The 18,568-nt window shown below is 43.4% G+C and overlaps 1 protein-coding gene across 4 annotated transcripts in view; it reads right to left on the bottom strand.

Annotated features, from left to right (window-relative positions):
- Positions 1–18,568, bottom strand: part of COL14A1 (collagen type XIV alpha 1 chain) — a 234,110-nt gene that overhangs the window by 140,165 nt on the left and 75,377 nt on the right. For all 4 annotated transcript variants that reach the window (XR_011570692.1, XR_011570693.1, XM_070802990.1 and 1 more), the window contains exons 13-18: positions 15,365–15,494; positions 11,030–11,169; positions 3,860–3,986; positions 2,106–2,245; positions 1,264–1,396; positions 30–92 (exon numbers count right to left, since the gene is read on the bottom strand). Coding sequence is in view for 2 of the 4 variants with exons in the window: in XM_070802990.1 (XP_070659091.1) it covers positions 30–92; positions 1,264–1,396; positions 2,106–2,245; positions 3,860–3,986; positions 11,030–11,169; positions 15,365–15,494 (733 nt within the window). In the remaining 2 variants the exon portion in view is untranslated. The remainder of the gene's footprint in view (positions 1–29; positions 93–1,263; positions 1,397–2,105; positions 2,246–3,859; positions 3,987–11,029; positions 11,170–15,364; positions 15,495–18,568) is intronic.

Genomic DNA, 18,568 nt, shown 5'->3' with positions numbered 1-18,568 from the left:
CGGGTACTTGGGCTTCTGTTTGCTCTTACCTGATGTCACAGGTCTGGTAGGGGCTTCTTCGGTCGTAGGTGGTTCAGTCCAAAAACTGTCAACTAAAAAAGTATTCATGACTTTAAACTTCTCTAATGATGATAACTCTATATATTTGTGTATAGCATTTTAGAGTTTTCAAAGAAAAGGCAGACAAGGAAACTATAACCTGAAGAAGTTTCTAATCACAGACACCTGCCATCATATTGAAAATTACATCTATAAAATGTGAAATCCACTTTGAAATGGGGCATAATCATGATGATTAAAGGAAATCAAGCAGCTGTAAAGGGGCTGCCAAGCAGGAGCAGCAAGGCAGACAATAAGAAGCGCATCTGCTATTTCTGTATCCACACTGGGCAACCAGAGGATAGAAGGGCTATTGAGGTCAACATGCTCATCCAGCAGCTTCTAGAATACTGGCTCAGACCCCTGGGACTTGCCTTGTCTGAGACTGCAGACTCTGCCAGGGGATGGGCTACCTCCAATGACATGGAGTACAAAGACCCAGCCCTTTGACTCAATTAGGGAGCACTCAGAAGGGCCACGCCAGGTGCAGAATTTCTAACAATATCCTGAGGGCTCGGTTTTAGCCTTTCCCTGTTCCCTATCCTTTCATCCTTGTTTCTTTACAGACGCATCTCCCGACTACACTCTCAACAAACCTTCTGGATGCAATTTTCTATTTCAGAATCTGGCTCCAGGGAACCCAATCAAAGACAACGTGTGGTTATTACCTCATATTTAAAAAATGAAGGGATGAATGAATCAGCAAGCGAATTTTGTGCAAGATCCTTGGAACCAAGATCAACTTGGGATTTTCCAGAAACTCCTAGACACTTCTGCCCTACATTTATCTGATTTGCTCATTTATTCAGTTATAAATTATTTCATCCATCCATCCATCCATTTATTCTTCCATCCATTCACCCATTCCTCCATTCAACAAGTATTCATTGCACAGTTAAAATATGCCACGAATTGTGTTAAGTGTTGGGGATGTAATGGTGCACAATACAGATACGGTCCCTGCCTTTAGATGATGACAGACCAAGAGTCTAAGGTGCTCTGCACACTGATTTCATTAAAGGTGAAGATGTGTGAAGGATTCTAGGGACAAAGTTTCTGAAGCCAGGAGTAAGGCTGACGGGCAGGGAACCCAGGAGGGTGAAAAGGGTGTCAGAATAAATGGTGGGAGCTGGTGAAGTTCACCGTGGCCTGACTAAGACTTACGTGTGGTCCCAACAGCAGTCACAACCTCACTCTCACTCCCATCGTCCAGTACAGCCAGCAGGGAGACTTCATACTCAGTGCCAGGCTCCAGGCCTTCGATAACATATGAGTCTTGGTCTTCTTGAAGGACAACCTGAAAGGTATTTGGTCCTTAGCAACCAGGTTTACTTGAATAACAGAAGAGAAAGTTAAGAAAAAATAATAAAAAGCAAAGATGCTATCCCAAGTGTAAGCAAAAAATAACTAAGCATAAGGAACTCCAGGGCCACTGAGTTCAATTTTAAAGTCAAACCAGAGCCTTTTTTCCTTTCAATTCTCTCAGCAAAGGAATGATTAATATTGCAAAAGCAGCATTTCAGAAGTTTTATTAAGTGTCATTTATGAAAATCAAAGATACTGGAAATATGTAACACTCATAACTAAAGCCCTAAAAAAAATGCGTTTTGATCTTAGAAAAATCATATGATTTGACATTTATAAAACTCCAGGTCATGCAAAGTATTGAGTCCTTCTGGGATTCTCAATGTATTTTAATACAAAAACCAACTCAAATGCCAGCACTGGGCATTCGCTTCCTAATAAAATTGTTGCTGTTGCTATTTAGTCAGTAAGTTGTGTCCGACTCTTTGTGACCCTGTGGACTGTAGCCACCAGGCTCCTCGGTCCATGGGATTTCCCAGAAAAGAATGCTGGAGTGGGTTGCCATTTCCTTCTCTGGGGGATATTTCTGACCCAGGGATCGACCCCGCGTTTCCCGCACTGCAGGCGGATTCTTTACCGCTGAGCTACCAGGGAAGCCAGATAAGACGCTCTGGAGTACTTTTTGACCTCAGACCACTCACTTCTTCGGTGCTGCCCCCGTAGACTGGGATCCACATCAGCTTGTGCTGCCCCTCGTCCGCCGACAGCGGGTGCCAGCTCACTCGAAAGCTGTCTGGCGTCACCTCATCAATTTCCAAGTACTGCTGGGCTGGAACTTCCTCTGTAAGCCAAGCGGGGAGATTCTGTTAGGGAACAGAGACGGCAAGAGACCCGTAACTCAAGCAGCCCACCAGGGGCCCCAGGTAGAAAAGGCTCTGGCGAATCCCTTGTTTCAGGAAAGCACGTGGAAGCAGGGAAAGCAAGCGCCAATCAGTCCAGTGTGGGCTCGAGTTCCTGTGTCCAGCGTTTACCCACAGTGTAAGTTAGGGAGACCGGAGACACAGCAGACTTTTACAGTTTTTTAGTACTTTCCAGAACTCTTGGAGTCTCTATTTGGCTTTTTTCATTAATTATAAAAAAATCAGAGTGCCACATTTGTTATTTTACAAAGTTACACTTTTCCAAGTATTTTGAAGAAATTAATAAAATGATGCCTTAGAAGCCTGAGAAATGTCACTTCTAGCTTTATCACCTCTCATGCCTGAATCACTCTTTAGTAATAAGTTAAATCCAGAGAAGAACATTCATCCTTCTAATTTTGTACATATGGCTGCCATCAAATTGAAATATCATTTATCAGACATCCACTATTACACTGTTTACACGCTTCTGGGATACGCAACAAAGACCATAACATCTAATTACACCCAAAGTGAATTGTAACTCATTGATTTTTATTATTTGAAATCAGAGGTTTTAAAACTCTTTGACAGGATATCATGAGAATTCCAACTAGAGTTAGCCTTTGGGAGATTTTTCAAAATCACTGAACTCTTCTCTGTGAACATTATTTCACAATCCCCTTTATTTCTTATCTCTTTCCAAATTACCTTCTCTTAGTACAGCACTAAATTTGTTTCCAAGTGCAATTAATAAAGCCTGGAAAGCAAACAACAGAATTTTTCCACCAAGAGGCAAAAAAAAAAAAGTTACATTTATTGAATGACTACAGGGTATATACAGAAAAGAAAAATAGTGCATTCGTGCTTTATTTTTTATTTTAGTATTTAAAATATGCCATATTTTTGTATGACTATTGCCAAGCAGCATGAAAATACCTAATTGGCTACAGACTGATGCATTAGGTTAAATGGCATGTACCTGTCATTTTTGTAGGCCAAACAAAACCTGTTGAAGAGCTGTAATTTTGGAAGTTCAATTAATATACACACATATCAGTGGAAGAAATGTGAAAATTTTATGTCACTAGAACAAAAGAAACAGCGTGAGATTAGGAAGAAAACGGTGCAGACTTTTATTTAGCAAAGACCTTTGAACTCAGACGTCTGTCGCTCTTTGCCTTAAGAGAAAATACTTAACCAGTAGGCATTCTACTCGGCTAATACCACCCATTGGGTAATAATAGTATAAAATAAATAAAAATTAAAATGCAATCTCTTGGGGGGACTTCCCTCACGGCCACGCAGTGAGACTCTGCGCTCTGCATACAGGGGGCCAGAGTTCCATCCCCGGTCAGGGAACTAGACCCCACAGGAAGCAACTGAGGCTGCGTGTGCTGCAACTGAAGACCCCCATGCCGCAACCAAGATCTGATGCAGCCAATGCATAAATATCTAAAACGCAATCTCCTCAAAATCACCCTTGAAGAAGCTCTCCAGCTTCTGGTTTCCACACAGCTACTCCTGGAAACTTTTCGAACCATAGTAAGACTGACCTGTGGTAAAAACTCCAGTCAGAGGTTCGGACTGGCCCTCGTCATAGATGGAGAGAATGGTAACAGTGTATTCGGTGAGGGGCGTCAAGCCCTTCAGAGGGAACGTAGTAACAGGGTCGACTTCAACCTGCAAGAGAGAGGTCATAACAGCCTGTCAGATGCGGTCCAGGCTGCTGGCCACCCGGCTGACGGCACGAGTAGTCTAAGTGCTACAAAGGAGATGCTGAATCATAAACCACAATGGAAAAAGATACAAAGAAGAAGCCATCCATCTACGTGTGTAACCGAATCAACTTGCTGTGCAGCCACAACACTGTAAGTCAACTCTACTTCCATTAAAAAAAGAGATAGTGAATTTATATATTCACATTTCTGATCTCATATCCTTAAATAAAATCAGTTCAGTTCAGTTGCTCAGTTGTGTCTGACTCTTTGAGACCCATAGACTGCAGCACACCAGGCCTCCCTGTCCATCACCAACTCCTGGAGTTTACTCAAACCCATGTCTATTGCGTCGGTGATGCCATCCAGCCATCTCGTCTTCTGGCGTCCCCTTCTCCCACCTTCAATCTTTCCCAGCATCAGGGTCTTTTCAAATGAGTCAGCTCTTCGCATTAGGTGGACAAAGTATTGGAGTTTCAGCTTCAGCATCAGTCCGTCCAGTGAATATTCAGGACTGATTTCTTTTAGAATGGACTGCGTGGATCTCCTTGCAGTCCAAGGGACTCTCAAGAGTCTTCTCCAACACCACAGTTCAAAAGCATCAGTTCTTCAGTTCTCAGCTTTCTTTGTGGTCCAACTCTCACATCCATACATGACCACTGGAAAACCATAGCTTTAACTGGATGGATCTTGTTGGAGAAGTAATGTCTCTGCTTTTTAATATGCTGTCTACATTGGTCATAGCTTTTCTTTCAAGAAGCAAGTGCCTTTTAATTCATAGCTGTGGTCACCATCTGCAGTGATTTTGGAGCCCAAAAATATAAAGTCTGTCACTGTTTCCGTTGCTTCCCCATCTATTTCCCATGAAGTGATGGCACTGGATGCCACAATCTTAGGTTTTTGAATGTTGAGTTTTTCACTCTCCTCTTTCACTTTCATCAAGAGGCTCTTTAGTTCTTCTTCACTTTCTGCCATAAGGGTAGTGTCAACTGCATATCTGAGGTTATTGATATTTCTCCTGGCAATCTTGATTCCAGCTTGTGCTTCATACAGCCCAGCATTTCTCATGATGTACTCTGCATAGAAGTTAAATAAGCAGGGTGACAATATACAGCCTTGACATACTCCTTTCCCAATTTAGAACCAGTCTGTTGTTCCATGTCCAGTTCTAATTGCTGCTTCTTGACCTGCATACAGGTTTCTCAGGAGGCAGGTAAGGTGGTCTGATATTCTCATCTCTTGAAGAATTTTCCACAATTTGTTGTGATCCACACAGTCAAAGGCTTTGGTGTAATCAATAAAGCAGAAGTTGATGTTTTTCTGGAACTCTCTTGCTTTTTCAATGATTCAACGGATGTTGGCAGTTTGATCTCTGGTTCCTCTGCCTTTTCTAAATCCAGCTTGAACATCTGGAAGTTCACAGTTGATGTACTGTTGAAGCCTGGGCTTGGAGAATTTTGAGCATTACTTTGCCAGTGTGTGAGATGAGTGCAATTGTGCAGTAGTCTGAACATTCTTTGGCATTGCCTTTCTTTGGAATTGGAATGAAAACTGACCTTTTCCAGTTAAGTAAAATACCTATCAGTTAATTTTTAAGATGTTGTTGCAACCAATATTATTTCCATTCATTACAGCTATAGTAAGTGAAGTACACACGGTTTTGCAATGCTAATGCAAAGTGCACAATGATTACAGCCAGCTTTTCGAGGAGGAGCCAGTCATGTATGATAGCCTCTACAGGAGTTATACAGATGAACAAGCATGCAGGTGGAGGTGAGCACAGCTGCTGTGTTATTTAAATTGTTCAATGAGCCCACATTTTTTAATTGGCAAGTTTCACATAAGAAGAGAAATCCCTGATCAGCCACAACAACCTTCTATCCAAGTTTTCCCACCTCAGGACCTGTGCAGATGCAGTTCATTCTGTCTGGGACCCTATTTCCTGGGCTGTTTTCAAAATAAGCCCTTCGCCACCAGCATTAGGGTTGTGCTTATATTTCATCTCCTGGTAGGGAGGTGTTCATCTCTCCAGCGGTCTCAGTAGGATGGTTCTTTAACACTATCCTTTTTATATATCTTTTCCTTTCTTGTTTTTGACCACACTCTGTGGCTTGCAGGATCTTCACTCCCCATCAGGCATGGACCCTGCAGTTCAGCACAGAGTCCTAACCGCTGGCCTCCCTAACAGGGACCATCCTTGTTTCCTCCCTGGCGCCAATCCCAGCGTGGAATCATTTTATTTCCTAAGTACAAGATACTATTTCCAACATAGCGTGTAAGCCTCTTGAGGGCAGGATCTTGTTTAGCTTTTTTAATATTGTATATTGAATTATATATATATATATATAATTATATATAAATATATTGAGTGAATAGAATAAGTAAATGGAAATTGAGACATAGGCACAAAAAATCCATTTTATAAGAGATTACGCGAAGGGCTCATCTGAACAAACAGTTAACACAGAGACTGTAGGCATCTCAAAGGAACTGACTGCAGATCATAAAGAAAGATTGCCAGCCCCGGGGAAACGAGCTTCCCTCTTCATGACTTTGGAACTCTGCGCCACGCTGCTAAAGAGGAACAGCCAAGCCCAACCTTCTCAGCCACCCCAGACATGGGAGTGAAGTCATCTTGGAAGTCCCAGCCCAGCCGGGCTCCCAGATGAACGCAGGAGTTACCTTAGCTGACACCACAAGGAGCAGAGACCAGCGGACCTGCTGAGCCTGCCCAAGTTACACAATCGTGAGCTGTCATTTTCAGCCAGGGCACTGGCTACAGAGCCAGAGTTAACTGAAAACAAGTATTGTCTCTTCTGAATCTAGGCCTGATAATACTGTGGGTGATTCTTAGCATTTAGCGTTTCCTCTGGTCCGCACGCTGTACGTGCCCCGGTTGTACTTCCTCCTCACCACAGCCTTATAAGGTAGCTAATCTCACTCCTAATCGGAAGATGGGGAAAATGAGACTCCAAAAAGTTAAGGAACTTGCCCGAGGGAAAGTCAGCCAGTTCCTAAGACTTAAAACATAAGCGCTTCACACTCCAAATTCTCTGGTTGTAAATACCAGTTACAGTTGGGCTCCATTATTTAAACTCACAGGAAAGACAGATCCATACTTAAAATATGAGTTCAAGTTGCTCTTCTAAACTATACTCACCTATTGCTTTCTGCTGTTTTAACCATACTGGCTAAGGTTTACTGGGCACTCACACTATGTCGGGGGCCTCACGTTCATTGCTTTACTTTGCCTCCTCCTCCCTCTCACTAGGCGTATAATGACTGTTTTACAAACAAGGAACCTGAGACCCAAAGACTTCATTAACCTTCCTGGAGTCATAAAACTATTAACTGGAATGGATACTTAGGTCTTGATATACTTCTATATAAGTACATATATATGTAAAAGTATATGTATTTCAGCATTATATATTGAATATATATATATATATATATATACATTTACCTATTTTTTTCAACAGATACATCTATTGAAAAGATCTGGTTTTACTTATTAAAAGCTTTTTATTTGATGCTGAACAGACTGCTTCATGCATTGATTGTTGATCATTTTATTTCATCAAGTGAGAACTTTGAGGTGTCAGTCATTTCCACTTGTTCTCATAATATGCTTCAGACTAAGTTCTGGAACTGCTTTTATTTGGAGCACTTTTAAGATGTAGGCGAAGAATTTGGGAAAATGGTAACAAATAACTATGATCTCATTGTTACACAACTATTTCTGAGAATAATTTTTCAGTCTAACTAAAAACTTCAGCCTTTTCCAGGAGGGATGAAGAGAGTCCTTGATGAGGACCCAGGGACTGGGCTCTGCTCTGGGCTCTGCTGCTGAGTCACTGTGTCGGAAACCGGCCCGTCTCCAAGAGTCCAGGGCCTGCGGCCTCTCATTAGAAAACCGAAAGGGCACCATCATGCTTGCCCGCTTCCCCAAAGCTGTTCGCAGGGCGTGCTATCTGAGACGGCTTCTTCTTCAGTTTGACAGGTCAGGCTTTGGCAACACTTTTTCTATAAAAATTGCACAAAGTGCTCTCTGTAAAAATCTCAGAGCCTGACTCAGGATAAGCACTCAACGTGTGTTAGCTGCCATCATCACCACACCATCACCATTATCATCACAATCGCCATCAACGTTTGTTTAAATGCTCTGTTCTATTTTTCTTCTTTGGACTCCAGAAAGTTAGGGAGAGAGGTAATGCAGAAAAGACAGAGAGAAGGAAAAGTAAGCGAAGGAGGGGAGGTGGAAGAGGAAGTGAAGCAGGAAAATATGGACTGAGTTGAAAACAAAGCTTCTACAATCAATCACACATCATGTAGCAGGCAGGTTTTAGTTGGGACGTTTTAAAGTTCATTCCAAGATATTTTGGGAATTTCCTAACAATCCAATCGCAGCATTATCTTTAAATAAAAGTTTAAATGAATAGCAGTAAAGCAAAATATGGTGGGGATATTCACCCTTAAAATCATATATTCCAAAACTAGGTAAAGTAGTATTTGACTCATATAAGACAGTTGTCCAGCAACCTTCAGTCTCAGATGCATAAATAGAAACTAAGAATTAAGAACACAAACACCAAAAAAAACCCCAAAAAACCTATCAGTCAACATAGAAATGTTACAAAAGCCACACATTACTTATTCACTTCATTCAGAAAAGATGTTCTCAGATTTTTATGCATGGTCTATTTACTCATATTCTAAATTCAGTTCTATCAAACATAGTTTTCTAATTTCCCAGCACAATGCAAATTAGAAATAGCAAGCACCAGAGGCAGTCCCCAAGGAAAAACACTGCAAAAAAAACACATGTATTTCTCAATGAACACAACTGTAATTTTTTAATGGAAAAATGTATGTTGACTAGAACTTTTATGGCCATTTCACAAATACTGAGCCATCATGTCATACACCTGAGGCTAATATAACATTAACTGTCAATTACACTCAACAAAAATGTATAATTATATAGTTCATATATTCACACATATGACAGTTCATTTTTGGTTCATGAAAAATTATTTCCAAATCAGAATGCTTTGAAGTGAACAAATATTAATGAATATGGTTATGTTATTTTGGTTGTTTGATGAGTCACCATTTTAAAATTTCACATAAAAAGAAATCCCTGGTCACATAGTCAAGGGGAACAAGATCTGGCAGCCCCTGCAGATTTCTGTGCAGCAACACCCTACAGGAGCTAACAGTGGCTGCCTCTTGATGCTGCTGCTGCTGCTGCTAAGTCGCTTCAGTCATGTCCGACTCTGTGCGACCCCATAGACAGCAGCCCACCAGGCTCCCCCGTCCCTGGGATTCTCCAGGCAAGAACACTGGAGTGGGTTGCCATTTCCTTCTCCAATGCATGAAAGTGAAGAGGGAAAGTAAAATCGCTCAGTCGTGTCCGACTCTTCACGACCCCGTGGACTGCAGCCCACCAGGCTCCTCTGCCCATGGGGTTTTGGTGAATATGTACACACTCCCCAGCAACGCGGTGCCCACCAGGCACCCTGTTACTGTCACCCACGGTCTGTTGTCACTGGTCATCAGTCTCTCGGTGAGAATTTCTGCCACGTGCAGGGCCCCCAAATGGGAACATGATACACAACCTAAGGGAGCCTCGTGTTTCAGGAAAAACAGGCGAGACTATTTCTTTGCAGACGCAGCAGTTTCTGCACTCATTCACATGATCCGCGTAAGCTTCCTGCACAGCTGAATTTGCAGCCCTTGGGAAAGCAGTTTACTTGTCACTGATAACAAAGAGACACTGATAGCTCGCCGCTTTTCATTTCTTTCTTTTTACTACTCCAGGTTCTCATCTTCAAAAGCAAAGCATTTTAATAAGTGCATAATAATATAGTGCACATAATAAGTGCACATAAATAAGTGCAGCTTCACCAGAATTATTTGCCCTCAGGATTTATGAGGATTTAATAAAAGATATTGAACAGTATTTCTGTACTGTTAGCAAATGTGCAGTTTTTGTCCATTCATTACTCCATATGCTGTAGGAGGGCACATTCAGCAAAATATTGCTTGGATTTCATTGTAGGAAAAAGCTTGTCTCTGTATATGAAAATACATGCTTTACTTGGTCAAGAAATAGAAATGATGTAAGCCAACATATTTCCCTTGTTGTCTTAGCTTCTTGGACCAAGATAAGGGAAAAACATAAAAATAACTGCTATCTAGCCTGCTAAAATGTATTTCCAAGGAAAGGCTTTCTGAAGAGTATTAGTCACTGAGTGCAAAGGACTGTATCTTCATGGGTTTCAATAAATTCTATTAGTTGAAAGTTTCTTCCTACACAAAACTTGAATGATTCGGTTTTCAATGCAAGCTAACTGAACTAGGGTCTTTCAAACACTGGCACTTCAGTTTCCTGCTTCTGTGAAGGCACACACTTCCTCACCCGCACTCCCTGGGGCCGACTGTATTTCCTGAGGATGGCCGCATCAACATCTGTCTCCCAGGCCACGTGCCCTCAGGGGGCTCTGTGCTCCCGCCCACCTTGAACCATGCAGGGACATGGATCCTCCTCCTAGCGGAGGTGAGGTGTTATTTCTATGACTTCTGTTGCCAACTCACAAAGGTGACACAGCTGGCATCCAGCACTCTCTCTGTGTCTCTGGAGACATGTCTGGGGACTCCTGAGCCAGCATTTAAAAAGTCCGGCTCCCCTAAAGCTCCCTTGCTGAACGGATCGTGTAAACAATCAACTTTGAAATGTAGAGCCGTTCCAGCTCCCAGATGGTCCAGTCTTCCTGGACCAGGCACCAGACAGAGATATGGAAGCCGCTGTGACGTCACTGGTTCCAGCCATTGTTTGGCTACTATCTCAAGCCAAATCCACTTCCTGACCCACCAAGATGGCAAGAGAAAATGAATAACTAGCAACTGTTTCAAGCCACTGTGTTTTGGGATGATCGATTTCATAGCCCTAAGAAACTAAAACCCAACCACTGGAAGAACACACTTCACATTCCACAGTCTTACCTCATTGATTTCAGTCCCATCAGCGTTGTTATATATAATTCGATAACCATTGATCTTTGTTGAAGTGGCATCCCAGGCTAACCGAGCACTGTTAGAGCCAATATTGGAGATTCTCAGGTTTCTGGGTGGGCTTAAGGGTACTTTGCAGTAAATGGAATAAAAAAGAAATAAAATTTTAAATAACATATATGTAAAAAGGACCCGCAAAACACAGCATCTTTGACTCCTAAACTACTGACATATGAAAATTTTCACTCAGATAATAACTTGTAACAGAGAACATTAACAAATTAACAGAGAAAAAAAGTTTTCCTCATGGAGAATGACGAGTAGCCATGAATTGCAGACACTTAGAAGCAAACGCAGTGTAGGTGAGTTTTCTGTGTCTTTCTTCTCCAGTCAAAGCTATCATTTCCTGCTGATATAAATGAACAACCCAATGAATCAAAAACCAGGAAACTTGAAATTAAATTTTAGCTATTGTACTCAACAATCATCTGGTCCTGGCGAAGTCCCTCTATTCCTCTGATCCACAATTTTCCATGTGGCAACGGTTTCTTATCTGTCCTCTCCACTTGGGTGTCTATTAAACATTTCCAACTCAACATGTCCAAATCTGAATCACTGATTCCTGTCACCTCTCCCAATCTTCTCTCTCAACCTGTCCTTCTGAGGAAATGAAAACTCCATTTTTCCCATTGCTCAGGTCAAAAACCCTGGAGTCATCTGAGGTTCAGTTTTCTGAACGTATCTCCCCTTCTCAGTGAAGCCTTCCGTGATCACCTTACATGAAACAACCCTTCCGCCTCAGTCCTACCTATGTCTCTTCCCTGATTCAGTCTTTACTGCACATTTACTGGTCTGTTCTCTCTCTTTTCCAATATACTGTCATCTCAAAGGATTACAGAATCTGATTTAACTTTGTTCCCATCTTTATCTCCAATAGAGTAAAGTTTTCAGTAAATATCTCTTGAATCAAGGAGTAGGACTCTTGCCCCGGATAAAACCCACTGGCTTTGTGAGACTAGATAAAAGTAAACACTTCACTGTGGCTTTAACAGTATAAAGAGGTGTTGATACTTCCGCACATCCTCACTACCAATTCCACGGCTTTTTGTACTTCTTTGAGGATCCCTTTCTGAGTCAACAAGTTAGAATTTGTCAATAATCTTTGAGAGTTTTGTGAGCTTTTACAGGTTTATAGTAAACAGAGGTGTTGAGATTGACTGCATACTTTCTAAGGGTGTGAGATGTAACACATCACCACATTAAATCCTAACATTAGACAGCAAGGATAACGTTATAATTAGCCCCATTACATGGATCATGAATCTGAGGTTACTCGGCCAAGATCACAGTTAGTAGAAGCAGGAGAGCAGTTGGAATCCATAACCCAGGCAATCGATCAATAGATTTGAGAGCCTAGCCTAAGGCGAGAACCCATGACAATGGTCAGCTGTCCCGCAGAGCACAATGGTTCCTCACCCTAAAGGCCAACGCTGTCATTAATCCAAGGCAGACTGGTTGTATGGCAATTAGGAGCCCAGAGACCTGGTGACTCTCACTACCTAAGCAGCCAGAAAGGACGTGTAGGAGACAAAAGCAAATAAGAATCTACGTGCGTGCACACTTGGCTCTAAACTGTCTAGGGTTCAGTTAGACTCGGCAGTGCAGTGCAGCAATGCGCAGATGCGTCAGTCTCAGGCAGCCAGGACAGTGTTTTTTAGGCCTTTTTTTAAATCAACTATTAATGGAAAAGAGTCATGGACACTTTTTAAAAGCACAAGGTATCTGCGTTTTGAAAATCTGCTTCAGGCACTTGGCCCTTTCAGTAGCCTTAAATGAAAGCTTAAACGAAAGCTTCACTAACTGAAAGAAAGCTAAGGAGGATTTTTCCTTTTACAAAAAAATGCAAAAAGCAAAAACAACATTCAGCCTTTGCTTTGTAGCAAGTCATCATCGAGCCAGTGTGCACCACAGGCCCCCAGGTAGCAAGAGGGGCCCTGCCAAGCTCCTTCCTGGGACTATGCTCAGCGTCTCAGCATCAGGCAACCGTAGCTTTGAACTGTGTTTCTGAGCATCTGTGCTTTATCTTGATTTGCTCTGTGCATCCATTAGCAAGATGTATCCTAAATCTATTTCTTTGCTTTCTGTTATTCCAGCTTACAAAAGGTTTCATAGGAACACTCTACTTTTCAATAGTGAGGGAAAACTGTAGAAAGAAATAAGTATTCTGAGTGAAAAAGAGAGATGCGTGGTTGGGAAAGTTTTCCTTCCAAATCAACAGAGTCCTCAAAAGGACTTAAGTCAAGAGATGTATTAAGGCTGCCCTGATAGCTCAGTGGGTAAAGAATCCACCTGCAGTGCAGGAGACTCCGGTTTGATTCCTGGGTCGGGAAGATCCGCTAGAGAAGGGATAGGCTACTCACTCCTGCATTCTTGGGCTTCCCTTGTGGCTCAGCTGGTAAAGAATCCGCCTGCAATGTGGTAGGTAGACCCAGGTTCGATGCCTGAGTTGTGAAGACCCCCTGGAGAAGGGAAAGGCTGCCCACTCCAGTATTCTGGCCTGGAGAATTCCATGCACTATAAAGTCCATGGGGTCGCAAAGAGTCAGACACGACTGAGCGACTTTCACAAGTGATATATGAGACGCTCTCTGACTTATTTTTCCTCTTTCTGTCTTGGGCTTTGCCAGTTTTGTTGTTTGTTGTTTTAATTACATTGGTCTTTCTCTGAAGAGGAAGAGAACACAGCCTTGGCTAATAAAAAAACGGTTGTAGGAGAAAACTCCCTTATCATCACATCTCTTTGTATGCTTCTCAAGTAGAATCTTCAAGACCGAAGCACTTGCAGACTCCATGCTGTTCACTTCCTCCCAGGTTCAGAGTGACGTGAGACACCCCATCTCCCTGCCCTGTCTTCTTCAAGACACCACAAAGAGACCCCTATTTTTAATGGTAGGCAACAAAGCATTGTGAGCTTGCCAGGGCAGCATTTTCTCTATCATATTTTCAAATAGATAAATATTTACAATTCCTAAAAAATATTATTACTATATTACCGAAATCAGGCTTGCCAGTATAACTTTTGGGGCTTCCCTGGGGGCTCAGATGGTTAAAGAATACACCTGCAATGTAGGAGACCCAGGTTCAATCCCTGGGTTGGGAAGATTCCCCCGGAGAAGGAAATGGCAACCCACTCCAGTATTCTTGCCTAGAGAATCCCATGGACAGAGGAGCCTGGCGGCCTACAGTCCATGGCATTGCAAAGAGTCACACATGACTGAGTGACTAATACTTTCACACTTTTATATACAATTTTTACCCAATTAAAAAACTAATTATAATGATAATAGTCTGAGATACAAAAGACATCAAAAATTTTTAGAAAAAAATAATAATTTTAATATGGGAGAAAGAACTATTGAGTAACTCTGCGCTAATTACTTTCAGCTGTATCACTGTACTTAATCTTCTATCAACCACATGCCGTGAGATTACTGTTGCTCCCCTTACAGGCTCAGAAATGCTCCATCACTTGCCCACTGTCACCCACCCACAATGTGACTTTCGCTGGGATTCGCATGTTGAAAGTTCTGATCCCAAAGCCCACATTTCCCCCCACATTCGGCTCCAGCTCTGCGGCGTCACTGAGAGCGGGGCTCCCACCGCGGGGCGTCCCCTTCTCTGCAGCCGCCTGTGCCCCGCCTCCGCCAGGCCAGCAGCCCAGTCGACTCCAGGAGGAGCTCAGACCCTCCCGTGGACCGTGCGCGCGGGAGTCCAGCTTCTCTCCTTCTGGGAACCGAACGCCCGGGCCTGACGTGGAGCTGAGACGGCATCCAGCCCGCCTGCAAGGACAGGTGAGCCCGGCGGGGCGGCCGCACGGAGACCTCACCGGTCAACGGCCTGCGGGCTCGGCCGGTCAGAACCCCGCCGCCAGCGGCGAGCGCCAGGGAGCTGTGCGACTCTCCCGCTGCTATCACAATGCGGTAATATCCGAAATAAAGCACACAGTAAGTGTAATACACTTCAGCCGTCCTGAAACCACCCCCTTTTCCTGATCCACGGAAAAACTGTCTTCCATGAAACTGATCCCTGGTGCCAAAAAGGTCGGGGACCACTGATCTGGAGGAGGCCAAAGTTCAATTCTAGAATCCGTGTGACTGAGTAATGACAAAAGGGGAAGCAACGCCCCTTCCTCCCCTAGGTAACTAGACGCGTTGTTACAGACAGTTGGCTCCCGGAGCGTCAGCCTAGCCCGCATGTCTAGCTCAGGGCCCCCACGCTGGCTCCGGCTCTTATCACAGCATTTCACCCGGATGGCGGGGCCACTCACGTGTCGATTCCTGGCCCGTAACGGGGTCACTGGCTTCTTCTCCAAACATAGCGTACACCGTGACTGTGTATTCCGTATTGGGCAACAACCCGCTCAGCTCAATATCTGTGTGGGTCTCTCCAATTTTCACCTGTAAAGAACACACATTATCAGATCGTTTGCCAACGTGCCTTTTTCACACTGATCAGAGTACAACTGAATACAGGTGTGACCTCAGGGACCAAGACTTCATCTCCTCACAACCCCTTCACCAAACAGGTTTCAAGTCATCCTTTTTTTCATGGCCTCGTGCTATTTTGTATTAGAAACAGATGCTGTGAAGCCATACGAAGCTGCATGTACTGTGCGTGCTCTTGTCCGATAACTCCTTACATCTGGACAAGTGGCAGCTGCAGCCAGAATAACAGTGTCAGATATTTGGTCCCCAGACGAGCGTGGGTGGAGACGAGTCAGAAACGTCCTCTAGGAAGAGGGTAAGGTCCAGGCCGGTCTGTTGGGAGCTGGACGCCAAGTGGGCATCCTTCACCGCTGGCTGCATTCTCGCCAGTCCTGACTGGAGGCCCAATTTTTGCTTCAAGTCCCATTAAACTGGACCAGTACTGAGGCCCCCATTCAGAGGGCCTATCCACCTGGACAGCAAGCCCCTCCCAGGAGTCCAAAGAGATCAACCCACTGGATGCCCAAATCAGCAATTCGCTTTTTGATTTGGGGGATGATATTTCTAACCCTGCTGCTGCTGCTGCTGCTGCTGCTGCTGCGTCGCTTCAGCCGTGTCCGACTCTGTGCGACTCCACAGATGTCTAACTCTGGGGGTCAGTCAAATAAGCCAACATTCTCAGTTGTGTGACAACTGTGTGACAAGGATGGTTTTATTTCCGCTTTGGAAAGAAGAAAAATAACTCCACAGACTGTCCCCTCTCACACAATTGCCAGTGGTAGGGTCAAATTAAAAACTTTAATTAAAAAATATCTCAGTGTATATAACATAAAGGTGGAGAAAATAACATAATAAACCCTGATGCATCCATCATTCAAATTTAATAAATATCAACATTTTGTCATATTGACTTCAGATCTTATTTTAACAAGAACTACAGTCACATAAAACAAACTCTTTCTCATTCTTTCTGTTCACCACCTCTGCCCTAATGTTGAAGTGCATCTCACTGATACGTTTTTCTTTACTTCTACATAGGTGAGAAGTAATAAAAAAAAAAATAGACGTTTCTGTATGTTTAATGATGTGCATAAATGGACCATTCAACGTGACATTTTTGGAATTTTTTTCTCTGGCAATATTTGGTTTCAAGATTTATCCATATTGAAACACAGGGACAGAGTTGACATTATTTAATTCCCTTATGAGATTCTTTTCTAAAAATATGCAGTTATTTTCCATGCTGTCAATGAACATGGCAGTTGCTTGCAATATTTTGTTCTGACCAAGTGCCTGCCTTGACAAGTCTTGAAGGACGTTACTCTATAGTATATACCTTAAAGAGTGTGTATGTCTAGCTTGATGAAATATTTAAGATTAGTCTCCAAGGCAGCTGTACCAATTGACATACCAGTTTAGACGAGTGATTCTGTGTCCCCACACGCTCACGTATAGTAGCATTATCAGACTTAAAACTGGCGAGGGCCTCGCTGGTGCTTCAGAGGGAAAGTTAGAGCCCCGATCCAGGAGGACAGCACGTGCCGCAAGGCGACTAAGCTTGCGCGCCGCAACTCCTGAACCGTGCTCGGGACCCCGCGCGCCACGACGACGGCCCGTGGGCTCGGGAGCCGGTGCGCCGCAACGACGGCAGGCTGAACGCCGAGAGCCCTGCTCCACGACAGGAACCTCCACAAGAGGAGCCCGCGCAGCGCCACCGGAGAGCGGCCCCCGAAGCCGTGAAGACCCAACACAAGCGAAAAGAGAAGCTCGGCTAAATCCCCACGGACGGAGGAGCCTGGCGGGTACAGTCACGAGGGCGCCAAGAGTCGGACACGACTGAGCCACTAAGCATGGCAGTAACAGCAGTGTGCTGAATGTGCACTGCCAAGTCCTCTTTTTAATTGTTTTCTTTCCTGGTGAAGTTGTGTGTCTTTTTAGCACCATTTTTGAGTTTCCCTTCCACCAAAAAAATTCAGATCAAAAAATTAAGTGGGCAAAAACTGTCTAAGACTCAGAAATGGAAGAATACAGTCACCCATATTCTGTTCTAGATGCTAGAATCACCATGTTCCTGGCCCTAAAGGATTCTGTCACCAGAGGCAGGTTTCAGAGGACGTTAGAGAACCGAGTTCTGCACTCGCTGACAGATACACGCCACCTGCCTCGTCAGCACTCCAGCTCACGGCCGTCTCCCCTCTCTTCCTTGTGTAGCTATACTGTAGTAACTGTTCCCTATGTTAAAAATGAGGACTAAAAGCTATCATTCAAAGGTCAAAGAGTCATCATTAAAAATGGAAGAAATGCAAAAAAGCTACATCCGTGAGATATATTTCTCTATTGTTTAGTCGCTAAGTCACGTCCAACTCTGTCGCCGCCCCACGGACTGTAGCCTGCCAGGCTCCTCCGTCCACGGGATTCTTCAGGCAAGAACACCAGCGTGGGTTGTCATGTCCTTCTCTAAGGGATCTTCCCCACCCAGGGAGTGAACCCTCATCTCCTGCACGGGCAGGCAGATTCTTTATCACTGAGTCACTGGGAAACCGATGTTTCTCTATAATATCTCAAATTAGTAAAACAAAGTTTTCAAAGTCAGTGTACATAAAGCTATCACAATCATTTGTGAACTGCATAGAGCAATACAAATTATATAAAATTTATAAGCCTTAATAACTTGCATAGTCTTTGCAAAAAGAAATTTCACTTTTAGAAATTTATCCTAGGGAAATAATCAGATGACCATGCAAAGTTATATGCTAAAAGTAGTCCCAAAAGTATATTTATATAGCAAATTATCTTTTTTTTTTTGGCCTGGCTTGTAGGATCTCCCAACCAGGGTTTGAACCTGGACCCTGGAAGTAAAAGCACAAGTCTAACCACTGGACCACCAGGGAATTCTTTTATATAGCAAATTATCTAAATGTCCTAATTAACAGGAGATTAATTAAACATGAACTGGTACAAACCAACAATGGGATAGAAAGAAGTTGTTTCAGTTCAGTTCAGTCCCTCAGTCGTGTCCGACTCTTTGCGACCCCACGAATCACAGC

This window comes from Bos indicus, chromosome 14 (genome assembly GCF_029378745.1).
Source record: "Bos indicus isolate NIAB-ARS_2022 breed Sahiwal x Tharparkar chromosome 14, NIAB-ARS_B.indTharparkar_mat_pri_1.0, whole genome shotgun sequence".
NCBI lineage: Eukaryota > Metazoa > Chordata > Mammalia > Artiodactyla > Bovidae > Bos > Bos indicus.
Note: the sequence above shows the minus strand (reverse complement) of the source record. Positions and strands in the feature narration are given on the sequence as shown.